Genomic DNA, 16,797 nt, shown 5'->3' on the forward strand with positions numbered 1-16,797 from the left:
TGTTGTAGGAATATAGGATTAGCCTTTTGCTAAAAGCAGGAAATCCTTCAAAGCAGAAAGATTCCAGAACTCTGAAAAGAGACAGGCAATTTTTCTTCTCTGGAGGAGACAGGCAGTTGGTGGAGTTGATCTTTGGAGACTGAGATCTTCCTTCAATCAATTCATCTTAAGGAAGTGGCTAGGGGGCAGCTGGGTAGCTCAGTGGATTAAGAGCCAGTCCTAGAGACGGGAGGTCCTAGGTTCAAATCTGGCCTCAGCCACTTCCTAGCTGTGTGACCCTGGGCAAGTCACTTGACCCCCATTGCCTAGCCCTTACCACTCTTCTGCCTTGGAGCCAATACACAGTATTGACTCCAAGATGGAAGGTAAGGGTTTAAAAAAAAAAAAGGAAGTGGCTAACATTACACCAGGGTGGACAGTGTGTGTTAAACCATTCCTCCCCTTCTGATCCTGTGTGGTCCTGTGTGCTGCTCATCTCTACCGGGGCTTCTGCCTGACTCAAGAGGACATCAGTTTGCGAGACTTCCTTTGGCCCTTGTTCCTGTACCTACAAGCCCTCCCCAATCTCAAGTGGTAATTAAGGAGTTAATTAGAATAGCTATAGTAAGTAGTGGGGTTTAGTACTCTGACTTTGGGGTTTAAAATTAGACTTTCCCAATTCCCTTCCCTTCCTTCCCTTAGCTTAAATAAACAATTGGTTAATTATATTTATTTATCTATGTGCTTATTATTCTATCCACTTATTTCACCTCAGACACTCACTGGCTAAGTGATCCTGGCCAAGTCATTTAACCTTAGCCTCAGTTTCTTCATCTTTAAAATATGGGTTAATGCTAATTATTATTATTATATAATCTAACAAGACATTAGGAGAAAGTAAACTAAAAAAGTGATTCTAAAGGCAAAGATAAAGAGATACGAAATACCCAAATACTCAAGCTATTTTGCTAGTCACACAATTTTCAGGTTCAAGCTAAATTCTTTGTCATTTCTTAATGGAGAAGAACAATCCCAAGCTTTATATTCAAAGTCTGACCTCGTTCCCACAAATTCCAAGACTATAATGAACATACACAGCAATTAGGGAAAAAATTATCCACATTGATAGTAAAACAGCAATCAGAGGAAGTATATATATGAGAATATGTATGAGACAATGCATAGAGCAAATGAGATAACCCAGCCCAGCCAAGAGAGAGTTCCAGATCTCATCCAAGTGGAAGTTTCCTGAAGAATCTAATGTAATAGGTTGAGGATAAGAATAGGAAGGAAATGTCCGCTTCTCTACATGATGGCTCCTTTCCAGAATCTTCCTCTCCCTTCAGTCATCGAAGAAGCTTGATCCTGTATAAATGGAGATTTTGAGCCTTTGGACTTCGTCCCCCAGAAGTCCCTTAGTATTTCCCAAAATTCCCTTTTCCTGCATCCCTGCATTTTGTGTGATTGCATTTAAGTGGCTGTAACTCCTTCCTTGTCCTCTCTTGGACCTGCGACTGGACTGAAGTCAGACAGTTCTTGTGTGTTAATTATTATTAATGCAACTTTATAAAATATAATATTTAGCTATTGATTATTAATCTTAAAGGCTACACTCCTACACATTTTTGATACCCACTCACTCATCTGTATGTGTGAAAGGGAACGATTTCCAGTTTCAGAACTCGAGATTTCTAAATCTCCTGAGCTCTTGGGCCATTCACAGTAACAGTGAATGCGATGATGATGATGATGATGATGATGATGATGATGATGATGATGATGATGATGATGATGGAAGCAAATAGAAAGTACTTTGCAAATCCCAAAGCACTGTACAAATATGAGATATTGAGTAACTGCCCCAATCTCAGAGCTAGCAGGTGTCTAAGTTAGGGTTGAAATTAAGATCTTCTTGTTTCCAAATCCAGTCATTTATTCACTAGAAGTGTTTTGGACAATCACCATAAGCTAAGATAAAGTCTCTAACCTAGGAGGACCAGAGGTGTTACCAGGAAGAGTTTTCTAAAGAAAAGGCCATTATGTTGGTGTTGAAGCATCTCTTGCTTGAGAAAAGAGAAGGCTCCAAATCTAGACTCTAAAGGGTAAGACAATGGAAATTTCTGACAGTCTCAAGGCAAAGCATTTCATGGTAGGTTTCCCCCCCCTACGTGATCTAGATAAAGAGCATGGCAGCATCTCTGGCAAGGATTTCAGCTGATCCAGAAGCTGTAGGTAGTATAGACTAAATGTCCAATAGAGAGCAGCCAGAATCCAATAATAGAATAACATTTGGCAAAACAATATCCTGTTGAAGGGAGCAGCTGGGTGGCTCAGTGGATTGAGAGTCAGGCCTAGAGACAGGAGGTCCTAGGTTCAAGTCTGGCCTCAGCCACTTCCTAGCTGTGTGACCCTGGGCAAGTCACTTGACCCCCATTGCCTAGCCCTTACCACTCTTCTGCCTTGGAGCCAATACACAGTATTGACTCCAAGATGGAAGGTAAGGGTTTAAAAAAACAAAACAAAACAAAACAAACAAACAAACAAAAAAACAATATCCTCTTGAGAGAGGGCAACAGTGTCCCTTGGAGACTACAAGAACATCAGGATGTGTCCAGCAGTGACTAAAAGAACAAAGATGGTGAAACTAGTGTCAGTAGGAGCTGCACACCAATGTGAAAAGATATTGTTGGGGGAAGCTAGGTGGCTTGGTGGATTGCAAGCCAGGCTCAGAGACTGAAGGTTTGGGGTTCAAATCTGGCCTCAGATATTCCCTAGTTGTGTTATCCTGGGCAAGTCAATTAACCCCCATTGACTATCCCTTATCACTCTTCTGCCTTGGAACCAATACACAATATTGAATCTAAGATGGACAGTAAAGGTTTTTTTTTAAAAAAGACATTAGTATCTCATTGGATATATGAGTTGGTGTTCTATGTGTATGCCCTGGACACACATGTTTTTGACCACATATTTTAGGCATATGTACATTCCTTCATGTGTACATGCTAGTCAAATATCCCCCCCATTTGTATGCCTCTCCATTGTTTTATCTATACGTGTCCATTATTTTTCTTGTGTTTATTTTAGGGACATCAAACTCCATGTTTATGGGAGAATATTTTGTCGCTACTTTTCTAATTCTACCATGCCATTCCACCAATTCCTTTGGTTTTACGTGAATTGTGTACTCTGTCTGACTCTTAAAGAAAATGTACATTAGTAAGGACTAATAAGCTATAGTTTTAGGGTTGTGGACTCACAGCATACATGGGGTTCTCTAAAATTGGAGTAACCATTCCCTAAGATATTTACTCCCTGGGAAGTGGAGGAAGATGCTCCAGGTGCTCTAAATATATAACCATAAATGTAATGGGAGAAAACTTGGAACACTTCTAGGACTGGCAACCAAGAAAAGAATTTTGTGAGTATGAGGGGAAGGTGAGGGATGTCTGTTTTGTATCCAGACTCAAATTCACTTTCAGATGAGGCATCTATGCATTGTCTCTCTTTATGGTGTGTGTATATGTGTGCCAACTCCAGAGCTAGTGTATAGGAAGGTATTTTGGTAGGAGTTATGGGAATAATGATCGGTGAACAGCTCTGGGAGGAGAGTGGACACAGTTTCCCAGACAGAAAACAGAATAGTCTGGGAATAAAAGAGAGTGAAAAGGAATGAGATTCATAGCTACAAGGTGAAAAAGTATATAGAGGAAGAACCAGCAGGGTTGGGTTGGTTGGGTTGTGTGAGGTTGTTGAGAGTCCTACCTTAGGGTGAATTTCAGTCCAATGCTTGACCTTCCAACCAGGACCATTTTTATTCCTTTTGCACTATTCTGTCTAAAAGCCTTTGACAAACGATAACTTCAGTAGAAAGGCAATGATCCCGTGTAGGACTCACTGACATATTTTAGTCCAATAGAATGAGCATAATGACTGTTTATTTGTTCTCAGTTCCAGGGTTCTGGTCAGTAAGATATGGCCTGGCTATCATCATACACTTCTGTCTATTTGTAACTACCTCACAAAATTTGAGTCTGAGCATTGCCATTGTTGCCATGGTGAACAGTACAGGCCAGTCTAATCAGACCAATGTCTCCACGAAGGGGCAGCCTGATGTCACCCCAGAAGCAGGGGTAAGTTGATGGCAGATCCAACTTCTTTCATTCATTGATTCACTCCCAAAATATGTATTTTGTCTACCAGATGTAATAAACTGTGATGAACCCTGGCAGTCATAGAGATGGAGTGGAAGGATGAACCCCACTACACAGACTCATATATCTTGAATTTAAGACCCTTCACTGTCCTGTTTGCCCTGCTCTAGTCTCTCTCCAGCATATCAGTGTCCTTAAATGGAGCACAATGGAAAAATACAATGAGATTATCACCCCCTTTTCCCTGGAAGTGAACTTTCTCTTAATCTTCTTAAAGGTCTGGAGTCAGGAAGATCTGAGTTCAAATCCAGCCTTGATGTGTGACTATGAGGAAATCACTTAACTATTGTTCGCCTCAGTTATAGCATCTATATTTCAGGGTTGTTATGAGGATCAAATGAGATACTGTTTGTAAAAAAGTGCTTAGTAATATATCTGGAACGTGGTAGGCACTAGAGAAATGCTTAATCCCTTCTCTTCTTTCATGAACTTTTTTGGCCTCCATATCACACTTCTGATTCCTTTTGAGCTTGCAGTCTACCAAAAGCAAATCCTCTTTGAAACAATGACTCCCTAGCTTGTCATTGAAGAGATGATTTTTATACCTGGGCAAAACTCTACATGTATCCCTATTGTATGACAGACATCTCATTAGATTCAGCATAATGTTCTAAACTGCCCACTTCCTTGAGATCCTGACTCAGGCCACTCCCAGTGTGTTAGCTATGCTCCCCACATCGATGTGCCTTTATGGGCAAGGATTTGGGGCAGCACATGGCCAAGCACAGAACCCTGGATTGCTCCAGTGGAAATCTCCTGGCATGTTGATACTGAATCATTCTTTGAGCCCAGTCATCCAACCAGTTCTACAGCCATCCAACTGTTGGATGGATCTATAATTCTTATATCTTCCATTTACCTCTAAGAATAATCTGATACTTTGTAGAAGTGTATATTAAAATAAAATATATTTTATTTATATTGGTAATAAGAAATTGAAGTTTTTCGAGGTAATTTGAATAAGGAGAAGGTACAACAACAGGTAAGGTTCACAGAAAGGGTGTTGTGTGATTCTGGGAAAGTCACTTAATCTTCATTTGCCTCAGTTGCCTCATCTTTAAGACAAGGATAATAATTGGTCAGTTGTTCTTCATACTCAAAGAGAACCAAAATGACATCACTAGTGCTATCTTTTGACTCATACATAAATTGCATTTAAGTGAGGCAGAATTGTGCAAAATCGTGAGCCTCGTTCTCTCTTCCAGAGTCATTGAAATCCAGGGGCAAGACAAAAGTCAAGATAACTGATGACAGCTTGGGATGTACTGATTGGCCTTGGCTTCTTTGATGTCAAACAATGCTCTAAGCACTCCACAACATCTACTTCCACCACCTTCAAGGCTATTGGAACAAATTATTCTCATCTGCCCCTTCTTTCACGAGGGCCATTTTGACACCCCTAGGGGAGACCCCCTCCCCCCAGCTCATTGACAGATCTGAGGCATGTTGGTTATCATCAACTTGGCTTAGCCCTCCTTCTAAGGTGGTTTACCAGAGTGTGACTGCTGTACATGCTACAGCTTCTTGGAATCATAGTGGTTAGCTATACCTGTCAATGTTGTTTAAGGATCAAATGAGATTGCACATGTAAAGTGATTAACACAGTGCCTGGCACTCAGTAAATGCTATGATATGCTGTTTGTTGTTATTATTATTATATTAATTATGATATTAAATATTACATTTGATTATTTAAAATTAAAATATCAACAGGATTCTATTAATTCTGATCTAAGCCTTGAAAAATAAACAAGGATTTGGAGAGAATACCAGGAAGAAATTGATGGATTTGAGAGATAATTTGGACATAGAATCCATAATGCTGACAAACTGACTTGATGTTAGGAGTAAAGGAAAGAGAAGAATCAATAAAGACTCCAACTGTATGAACTTAGGCTAATAGGAGAAGGGCAGTTCATTCAACATTAATAGGGAGGAAGAGGAGTTACTTTGCAGGGATGAGATATAATGAGTTCTATTGATGCTTAGGAAAGATGTTGATGTTGGGCATGTAGATTTGGGAGTAACAATGACAGCTGGATTCATGCTGAGATGAGATCATTAGAGGAGAAAGTTGAGAGAAAAGAGGACTCTAGGCATAATTTTGGGGAACACAATGTATATTGCTACAGTGAATACATGAAGTATAAATTAGAAGAGAAGAATTGATAAAAGGTCATTTGGAGGGAGAGCCAATATGGTGGAGTGGGAGGAAGAATCATATCCCAGCTCACCGCCTATACCTCCTCAACAAAGATGTAGAGAAGCCACCAAACTGAATTGTGATGGGAAAAGCTAAGGAGAAGTCTCAGTAAGTCATTCTTTCCAGCCCAAGGTGGTTCTGGGAGACAAAAATTTGTGAATGCTGGGCAGAGATCAGGACAGGATTGGGCTAATGGTGTCATCAGGGAGCCAGAGATGAAAAGAAGGCTAAAGCAGAAGACAAGAACAGGAAGCAAATGGGGGAAAAGATATCCCAGGATATCCCTGAGCAAGCACTGGTTACAGGAGTAGGAGTAGGAGTCATTTGGTAGCTCTGTCACTCAACCATTTCTGGGTCATGGATCCAGAGCAGAGGTGCAACTGTAAATATTGGGCACCATCTATGTATTGAGCATGGATCAAGTTCTGAGAAACAAACAATGGATATCTGGCACTTATCCCAAGAGCAGAGCACAGAATCACAGGTCAAAGGGGAGCTCTGAACCTACAAAACTTTCCATTGGGTCATTAGTGGTTGAAGCAAATAGCAATCTTCTGAAACTCTCAACCAGGAAAAAAAACAAACACCAATACATCCAAATCTGGATCAAGAACTTGCACAACTAAAAGCAATAGAACATTCATCATATCACCCTAGAAGGCACTGAAAGCTTGCAGGTTCAAAACCAGAGCTGTCAAAGAAACATCAGAACATAAATGGACTCATAAACAAAATTCAGTCCAGAAGTTCCTACAGTATGCAGAATTCAGAACCAACATAAGGTCCAAAGTCAAGAAGCATGCTGGAAGAATGGGTGAACAAAAAAGAATTCCACCATAACAAGCTTTTATAGTGGCAGAGGAGTTCAAAACAAACCCATAAGAAGAGAATTACTTGGAAAAACTCTACAAGCAAAGTCTCAAATAAAACTGTAGCTTGAACCCAAGGCTAACAAAAATTCCTAAAGGAGTTAAAATCAAGAGTTAAAGAGGGAGCTAAAAATATTTTAAAAACCAAATAAGAGCAAAAGAGGAGATGATGGAAAAAGAGATGAGAATGAGGGAAGAAAAATATAAAAAGAGAACTAATAGCTTGGATAAAGAGGAAAAAACTTTACTGAAGGAAACTCCTCAAAAAATAGAATTGGTCAAATGGAAGCAAAAGAATCCCTGAAATACAGAGAAATAGCAAAACAAAGTCAAAACAGTTTAGTAAGAAATAATTTGGTAATTATTGGGGCTACATGAAAGTAACCTCAAAAAAAAAGCCTACCCATATTTCAAGAAATCATAAAACTATCCAGATGCCTTAGATCAAGGAGAAAAGGAGAAATTAAAAGAATCTACTGGTCACTTCCTGAAAGAAACTCTAAAATGAAAACTCCCAGGAATTTTGTAACCAAAACCCAGAGCTCTGAGGTCAAGGGAATTGATGCCAGTAGCTAGGGGGGAAAAAAGATTTTAAATACCAAGGGGTAACAGTCAATAAACTGACAGTTTAGTTGCCACCACTATAAAGGAGTGAAAAACTTGGAATATGATAGTCCAGAAGGCAACAGTTAATCAACTAAGATTTACTTACTAGTAAAATTGAGTGTAATTCTACAGGAGGAAAAATGGATTTTTAATGAAATAGAGGACTTCTAAGCATTCCTGATAAAAACACTAAAAATAAGGAGGAAATAGACCATACAGATCCAGGAGCAAAGAGAAGCATAACAAATTAAACATGAGTGATGTTATTAAGGGATGTTTAAGTGGAAGAAAAAAGAGGTAAGCATCTAAATATTTTGAGCTTATTAATGGGGAAATGGGATAGGATGAGGGTAACAAGGAGAAGGGAAATTTCTAAATCTTATTCTCAAAACGAATAACTATCCTATTGGCTAATGTGATCTATAATCTATAATATTATAATATATATATATAATATTATAATATAATATATAATATAATCTATAATCTATAATAAGTGAGATATCATAAGGGACTAAACAAAGTTAAACTGGTTATATTTTTATATGGACACTTACACCTTATTAGCACCCCTTGTCCCTCTCATTAGAAGGATGAAGAGCAAAGCAAAAAAACTTCTCCCAAAGCCTCTCTTTAATGAGGGTCCAGAAGCTCAGGCAAGATTTCATTCCCCTCCAACTTCATTGCTTGGTTTCAGCTCCACCATCATCCTCATTTTCATCACCATCTAATTGCTTAAACTTTGGTACTCACACTCATCAGAACCCTCAATTTTCTCTGTCCTTCTAATTGGAGGGCTAAAGAGAGAAGCAAAAATCTCTTCCTAGTCTCCCATTAATGGTGCCCAGAAGCTCAACAAAGCCTCAAGTTCTTACCAGATGCCCTGATTGATTTCAACTGCATTATCATTCTGCCCAATGATGAATACTCTGTCTCCACCCATACTTTTCAGCTCCCTTTGTGTGTTATCTTATCCCCATTAGAGTACAAACTCCTTCAAAACAGTTTGTTTTCCTTTTTCCTATTTGTAGCCCCAGCACTTTGCATAATTCCTGGAACATAGTAAGTGGTATGTTTATTGTACTATAAAAGAGATGTTTATTGGATTGGATTAGGGAGATGACACATGAAGCTTCTAGGAACTTTATCATCACCAGGGTCATAGAAAGAGTCTAATTAAACAGAGAGTCTAGGTATAATTTTATTGTGTTTGGTAGACCTCAGGGCAGGGAAAGAAAGGCATGAGGAGGGGGAAAAGAGAGAAAGAATTGGAAAAATCATTTCACATTAAAAGGGTGAGCAAAGAAGAGTTTATATAGCAAAAAAAGGGGATGTGGGCAGGAAATGAATGATGAACCGCATTCTCATCTGAATTGATCAAAGGAGGGAAGAATACACATATATCTTTTCCACCAAGAAAATGAGAAAGAAAGGGTAAAGGCAAATGGGGGAAGATGAATAAAAATAAAAATAAAAGCAAGAGTGTGTTAAGGGAGGCATTAGAAGCAAAATAGCCTTTTTAAATAAAACAAAAGAAAACAAAACCTTTACCTTGTTCTTAATATCAATTCTAAGACAGAAGCCAATAGGAGCTAGGCAATTGAGATTAAGTGACCTGCCCAGGGTCACACAGCAAGGTAGTGTCTGAGGCCAGATTTAAATCCAGGTCCTTCTGACTCTGGGTCGGCCACTCTATCCACTATCTAGTTACCTAAAATTGATTGTTAAAGAGGGGTCATAAATATAAGAGAATAGAATGGAGGGAAAAAAGGTAGTTAATCATCATAACTTTGAATGTGATTGGAATAAAAAATAAAACACAATAGGAGAGTAGAATGAATTAGAAACCAGAATTCAACAATATCTTGTTTAGAATAAACATACTTAAAAAAGAAAAGAGTTAAAATAATCGGATGGAGCAGAATGTATTAGGCTTCAACTGAAGTAAAAAAGCAGAGGGAGCAATTGTGCTCTCAGACAAACCAAAAGCAAAAATAGATCTAATTAAGAGGTAGGTGAGGGAGGGGCAGCTGGGTGGCTCAGTGGATTGAGAGCCAAGCCCAGAAATGGGAGGTTCTGGGTTCAAATCTAGTCTCAGACACTTCTCAGCTGTGTGACCCTGGGCAGGTCACTTAACCCCCATTTCCTAGCCCTTACCACTCTTCTGCCTTGGAACCAATAAACAGTATTGATTCCAAGATGGAAGGTAAGGGTTAAAAATAAAAAAAGAGATAGGTGAGGAAACTATGTTTTGTTAGAATGCACCATACTCAATGAATTAATATTGGCATTAAATACATATGCACTAAATGGCATAGTGTCTAAATTCTTAAATAGCTAAATGAGTTTATAAGAAGAAACAGACTAAAACTATAATATTGGGATAACCTCAATTTACCCTTGTTGGAGTAAGCAAATCAAAACTTCAGAAATTGAGGATCTGAATAGAACTTTAGAAAAATTAGGTATAATAAACTTCTAGAGAATGTTATTGGGATATTATAATGATTAGGAATAAAAAGGAAATATCTGTTTCTTGGGTATAGATTACCCAGTCATCATCCATAAAAGAGAAAAAGGGCAGGTCAAAAAACTGTGTATGCAACTAAAAGAAAAAAAAATAATTTAAAACTCTTAATTAAATGCCAAAATGGAAATCCTGAAAATCAAGAAGATGAACAAAATTTAAAGTATAGTAAAAAATTGAATTAAGAAATAAAATTAAGACATTTTTATTTTATTTTTTTGCTTTTTTAAGAAAATTTTTTTTTATTTTTACATCATTCCAATTCCCCTCTTCTCTCAGAGAGACATCCAACACAAATAACATACATTATATTATATACATTATGTATGCAATATATACATTTCATATATGTAATATAATATATGTTTATAATATAAAATTTACAGTATTTTTTAAAACAAAAGGTAGGGGAAACAGCATAATTGATCAGTATATCCAGTATGTGCAATGTATCACACTTATGAACCTCCCATCTATGCAAAGTATTGTGTTGTAAATATCTTCTTTTTAAAAAAATTAAATTTTTTTCAATATTAATTTTATTTTATGGATTAAGAAAAAATTTCCATAGTTATGTGATTCATGTTCTTTCCCTCCCCTCCTCCTACCCCCTTTCTATAGCTAACAAGCAATTTCACTGGGTTTTACATTTGTCACTGATCAAGACCTATTTCTATATTATTGATATTTGCACTAGGGTGATCATTTAGAGTCTACATCCCCAATCATATCCCCATCAATCCATGTGATCAAGCTGATGTTTTTCTTCTGTATTTCCGCTCCCACAGTTCTTTCTCTGGGTGTGGATAGCTTCTTTCTCATAAGTCTCTCAGAATTGTCTTGGATCATTGCATTGCTGCTAGTAGAGAAGTCCATTACATTAGATTATACCACAGTGTATCCATCTCTGTGTATAAGGTTCTCCTGGCTCTGCTCCTTTCACTCTGCATCAATTCCTGGAGGTCTTTCCAGTTCACATGGAATCACTCCAGTTCATTATTCCTTTGAGCACAATAGTATTCCATCACCAACATATGCCACAGTTTATTCAGGCATTTCCCAATTGAAGGGCATCCCCTCGTTTTCCAATTAAAAAGAAGAAAACAAACTTGTCAGTATCAAAAGTAAAAAAGGTGAATTCACAACCAATCACAAAGAAATAAAAACAATTATCTGGAGATATTTTGCCCAACTAAATAAAATGAAACTAACAAACTAAATGCAATGTATCAATATTTTAAAAAATATAAATGATACAGAACAACACAACCAGAAATAGGGCCTTAAATAACTTTACCTTAGAAAAAGAAATTGAATAAACTACAAATTAGTTCCCAATAGAAAATAACCCTGGTCCAGATGGATTTGCAAGTGAATTCTACCAAACATTTGAAGAACAATTACCTCTGATATTCTACAAAGTGTTTTTTTTTAATAGTTAAAGAAAGGGTCCTACCAAATTCATTGTATGCCTCAAATATGATCTCAGTGGATAAATCAGAGTGAAAACTGAGAAAGAAAATTATAGATCAATTCCCTAAGACATGTTGATGAAAGAGAATTAAATATTATCAAGGAGACTACATGAATAAATCACGAAGATCATACACTATAACCAAGCTGAATTTACACCAAGAATGCAGAGTGGTTCAATATAAAGAAAACTATAAACATAATTAATCATATAAATAACAAAACAAATACATATATATTTATATATGTGAATAGATGCAGAAAAATCTATTTGCTAACACCCACTTCTGCTAAAAATCACTGGAAAGCATAAGAATAAATGGAAATTTCCTTGAAATAATGAGTAGTATCTATCTAAAACTGAGAGAAAGCATTAGATGAAATGGAGATAATTTAGAAGTCTTCCCAATAAGGTCATTGGTGAACCATGGATATATATTATCATCATTGCTATTTAATATTGTATTAAAAATGCTAGATATAGCAAGACAAGACAAAGAGGAATAAGAAAATAAAAAGAAATTGAATGAATAAGTGTAGGTAAAGAGGAAATAGAACTATTACTTTTTTTGCAAACAATATGATGGTTTATTTAGAAAACTTTAAGGAGTAAACAAAAAGTCATTGAAATAATTAAAAACTTTTTTCAAAATAAAAATAAACTCTAACAAATCAGCATTTTTGTATGTTGCCAACAAAATCCAGTAGGAAGAATTATGAAGAGAAATTTTGTTTTTGAATAACTATTGAACATTTTGGTGGAGCTGTGAACTGATTTAACTATTATGAAGAACAATCTGGAATTGTGAACAAAGAGTAATAAAACTATTCTTTTTGACCCAGCAATACCACTTTAGGTCTGTTTCCCAAGGTGATCAGGGAAAAAGGAAAAAGCATATATATATATATATATATATATATATATATATGTATGTATATATATATAAACTCTTACTTTCTCTCTTAGAAATTGGAATTAAGTGACTTGCTCAGGGTCACACATATAGGACGTTTCTGAGGCCAGTTTTGACCCCTGGTTCTCCTGATTCAAGGCCTGGCACTCTTCCACTCTGGCAGAACCTAATTGCCTCAGAACCCATGTTTTAAAATATTTTTAGCAGCTCCCTTTGTGGTGGCAAAACTGGAAATTGAGAGGATGCCCATCAAGTTTGAAATGGGTGAACAGGCTGTATATAAATGTGATGGAATTCTGTTGTATTGTAAGAAACGATAAACAGGTTCATTTTTTAAAACATGAGAAAATATATGAAATTATGAAAAATAAAATAAACAAAACATACAGTAACAGAAATAATGTTTGAAGATTAACTTGCGAATGTCCACTTCTAAAGAAAGAACTGATAAATAGAAATATGCAAGGCATAGTTTTATATATATGTGTTTGTTTTTGTCAAATGAAGCCTTCTCTTGTTGGCCTGGGGAGGGAGATGCCTGGGAATTTGATGTAACCTGCAAATAAATAAATTCATTTTTAAAAAAATGAAAAAAAATTATTTACAGTATAAAATATTTTAGTCTAACTTCCAACATATACATAGAATCTATGTAAATGTAATTTAAAAATACACTACACAAATAAAGACAGATCTAAAGATTGGGAAAATATTGATGGCTGATGAGTGGGCCATGCCCCTAAAATAAAAATGATAATACTACTTTAATTAATTTACTTATCCAGTAAATTTTTGGTAATTTACTCATTTAATCAATCTACCACTTTATAGGGCTAGGGAAAAAAATCAAGTAGGGGAACAAAAGCACAAGACTATCAAGGGTACCAATGTAAAAAGAGAAGGAAATAGGACTAGCAGTACCAGATCTCAAACTATACTACAAAACTAAATTGTCAAAATTATTTGATGGTGAGCAAGAAATGTAGAGGCTGATCAGTGGAACAGATTAGATACACAATATGCAGAAGCAAATGAGCACCCACATTTAGACAAACCACCAAATCCTAGATATTTGTGTAAAAACTCACTATTTAACAAAAACTTTCAACTGGAAAAGAGTCTTGCAAAAACTAGATATAGACCAATGTACACACCATATCCCAAGATTAGCTCAAAACAAGTCTGTGATTTGGAGAAAAGGGTTCCCACCTCAAGGAAATTGGTGGAATATGGAAGAAATTACCTGTCAGACCTATGGAAAAGGGAAGAATTCATGACAAATGAGATAAGAGATTCCTAGAAGGTAAAATAGATACTTTGGGTTACATAGAACTAATTTTTTTTGGCACAAACAAAACTAATGCATGAATCAAGAAACTTGGCAGGGGGCATCTTGGTATAAGTTTCTCTGATAAAGGTCTTCTTTCTAAGATGTATAGGGAGCTGAATCAAATTTACAAGAATAATATCTACTCTCCAATTGAAAAATAGTTAAATGATGTAAATAGGCAGTTTTCAAAGGAAGAAATTAAAACTATCAATTTCTATATGACAAATGCTCTAAACCACTAATAATTAGAGAAATAAAAATTAAAACTCTAAGGGATCACTTCATAGCTACCAGATTTGCTAAGATGACAAAAAAGTAATGATAAATGATGAGAGAATATGGGGGAACAGGTACTTTAATGCACTGTTGTAGGGCTGTGAACTAGTCCAGTCATTCTGGACAGAAATTCAGAATTGTGCCCCCAGAGCTGTTAAACTGTGTATGCCCAGTGATTCAGTGAGACTGAGGCTAGCTCTCTACCCCAAAGACATCAGAGAAATGGGAAAATGACCCATATGTACAAAAATATTTATAGCAGCTCTTTTTCTGTAGCAAAGAATTAGAAACTTGAGGGGATGCCCATCAACTGGGCAGTGCCTGAACAATTTCTGGTATACCAATACAAGGGGATACTGTTAGATTGTCAGAAATGTGGAAGGGAGTGATTTCAGAAAAGCCTGTAAAGACTTGTATGAACTGATGCAAAGTGAAATAAGCCAAACCAGGAGAACAATGTATATAATAATAACAATATGGTAAAGATAATCAACTTTGAAAGATAGTAACTCTGATCATCACAAATACCAACCACAATTCCAGGAGGCTCATGATGAAACCTCCAGTTATCTACCTTCGGATTCAGAGCTAACCAACTGCAGTGAACAGACTGAAGCATATTTTCTTCCCTTTCTTTCTGGTTTTCGTGGACATCGCTAATGCAGGAATTTGTTTTGCACGACTATACACAGTGTAATTTTTTCTTGCCTTCTCAGTGGATGGAGAATGGGGAATAAGGAGGAAGAGAATTCTGGACTGAAAATGAAACAAAATTGAATTGAGAGCAAATAAGGTTATCGGCTTAGGTAATTCGGAGTCACAGGTGATTTGAGATGATAAAGCAAGCACTAGACTTAAGAGTCAGGAAGCCCAGAGTGCAAACCCTTTCTCATCTACTTGTTCACTTTATGACTGTGGACTAATTATTTAATTACTCTCATACTCAAGTTCCTGGCCTATAAGATGGTGATGATTACAGCACCTACATGACAAAGTAGTTTTGAGTATCGAATGAAATTATATAGCTATAGAGATGGGAGGCAGAAGTTAGCCTGGAAGCCTATCCTCAAGAGCTCTGGAAATAGCAATCACTTGGACTACTGATAGCTATCATCAAAGGAGAAATCATTGCAGAGAAGTGGCCAGCATCCTAGCTCCCAGCACCACTGCTTGCTGGCCAACTGACAAATGAAGGTCAATAAACTCGAAAGCTCTAGGAATAGCAGCACCTCCTTCCCTTGGTCTTGTACTAGACCATCATGTGATCAATAATCAGGTGAAAAAGTGGTCTAAATCCCTCCTGGTTAGAGAAATGTAAATAGAAACAACTCATATATAGCTATAGTGCTTGGTATACATTAAAGTTCTGTAGAACATTGTGACTTTTCTCAGACATTGAGACAAAGTGAAGAAATTTAAGCACTATGGATTGTTGGAAGCAATTTGGTGGCTCAGTAGATAGAGAGCCTTGAGATAGGCAATAGAAACAACTCTGAGGTACCACCTCACACCTAGCAGATTGACCAATATGGCAGCAAAGGACAGTGATAAATGTTAGAAGGGATGTGGCAAAATTGGGACACTAATGCATTGCCGGTAGAGTTGTGAATTAATCCAACCATTCTGGCAGGCAATTTGGAACTATGCCTAAAGGGCACTAAAAGACTGTCTGCCCTTTGATCCAGCCATAGCATTGCTGGGTTTGTACCCCAAAGAGATAATAAGGAAAAAGACTTGTACAAGAATATTCATAGCTGCATTCTTTGTGGTGGAAAATGAGGGGATGCCTTTGGATTGGGGAATGGCTGAACAAATTGTGGTATCTGATGGTGATGGAATAATAAACTGGAGGAATTCCATGTGAACTGGAACAACCTCCAGGAAGTGATGCAGAGTGAGAGGAGCAGAACCTGGAGAACATTGTACACAGAGATGGATACACTATGGAACAATCAAACATAATGGAGTCCTCTATAGCAGCAAAGCAGTGATCTAAGACAATTCTGAGGGACTTATGAGAAAGAACGCCATCCACATCCAGAGAAAGAACTGTGGGAGTAGAAACGCAGAAGAAAAACAACTGCTTGATCATGTGGTTCTATGGGTAGATGATTGGGGGTTTGGCATTAAATGTTTACTCTACTGCAAATATGAATAATATCTAAATAGGTTTTGAACAATGATACATGTATAACCCAGTGGAATTGCTTGTCAGCTCTGGGATCAGGGAGGGAAGAGGGGTGGGAAAGATCATGAATCATGTAACCACGGAAAAATATTCTAATTAATTAATTAAAAATAATTGGTAAGAAACTTTCCACTACTACTTTATCTTTACCCCGCCCCCAAAAGACTGTGACATATTCTCTCATCAGCATAGAGACTCCAAGGGAAAGCAAAGGAAGA

The 16,797-nt window shown here is 37.0% G+C and overlaps 1 protein-coding gene across 8 annotated transcripts in view; it reads left to right on the forward strand.

The window, feature by feature from the left end:
- LOC100028858 (probable small intestine urate exporter) overlaps positions 1-16,797 on the forward strand; it is a 61,910-nt gene that overhangs the window by 27,186 nt on the left and 17,927 nt on the right. For 6 of the 8 annotated variants that reach the window (XM_007492568.2, XM_007492566.2, XM_007492567.2 and 3 more), the window contains one exon: positions 3,931-4,112. The exons of 1 other annotated variant lie outside the window; for it this stretch is intronic. In XM_007492568.2, coding sequence (XP_007492630.1) covers positions 3,931-4,112 — 182 coding nt within the window. Of the gene's footprint in view, positions 1-1,970; positions 3,401-3,930; positions 4,113-16,797 lie in introns of all 8 variants that reach the window. One more of the 8 variants, XM_056796860.1, reaches the window with a different exon arrangement.

This window comes from Monodelphis domestica, chromosome 4 (genome assembly GCF_027887165.1).
Source record: "Monodelphis domestica isolate mMonDom1 chromosome 4, mMonDom1.pri, whole genome shotgun sequence".
Lineage (NCBI taxonomy): Eukaryota > Metazoa > Chordata > Mammalia > Didelphimorphia > Didelphidae > Monodelphis > Monodelphis domestica.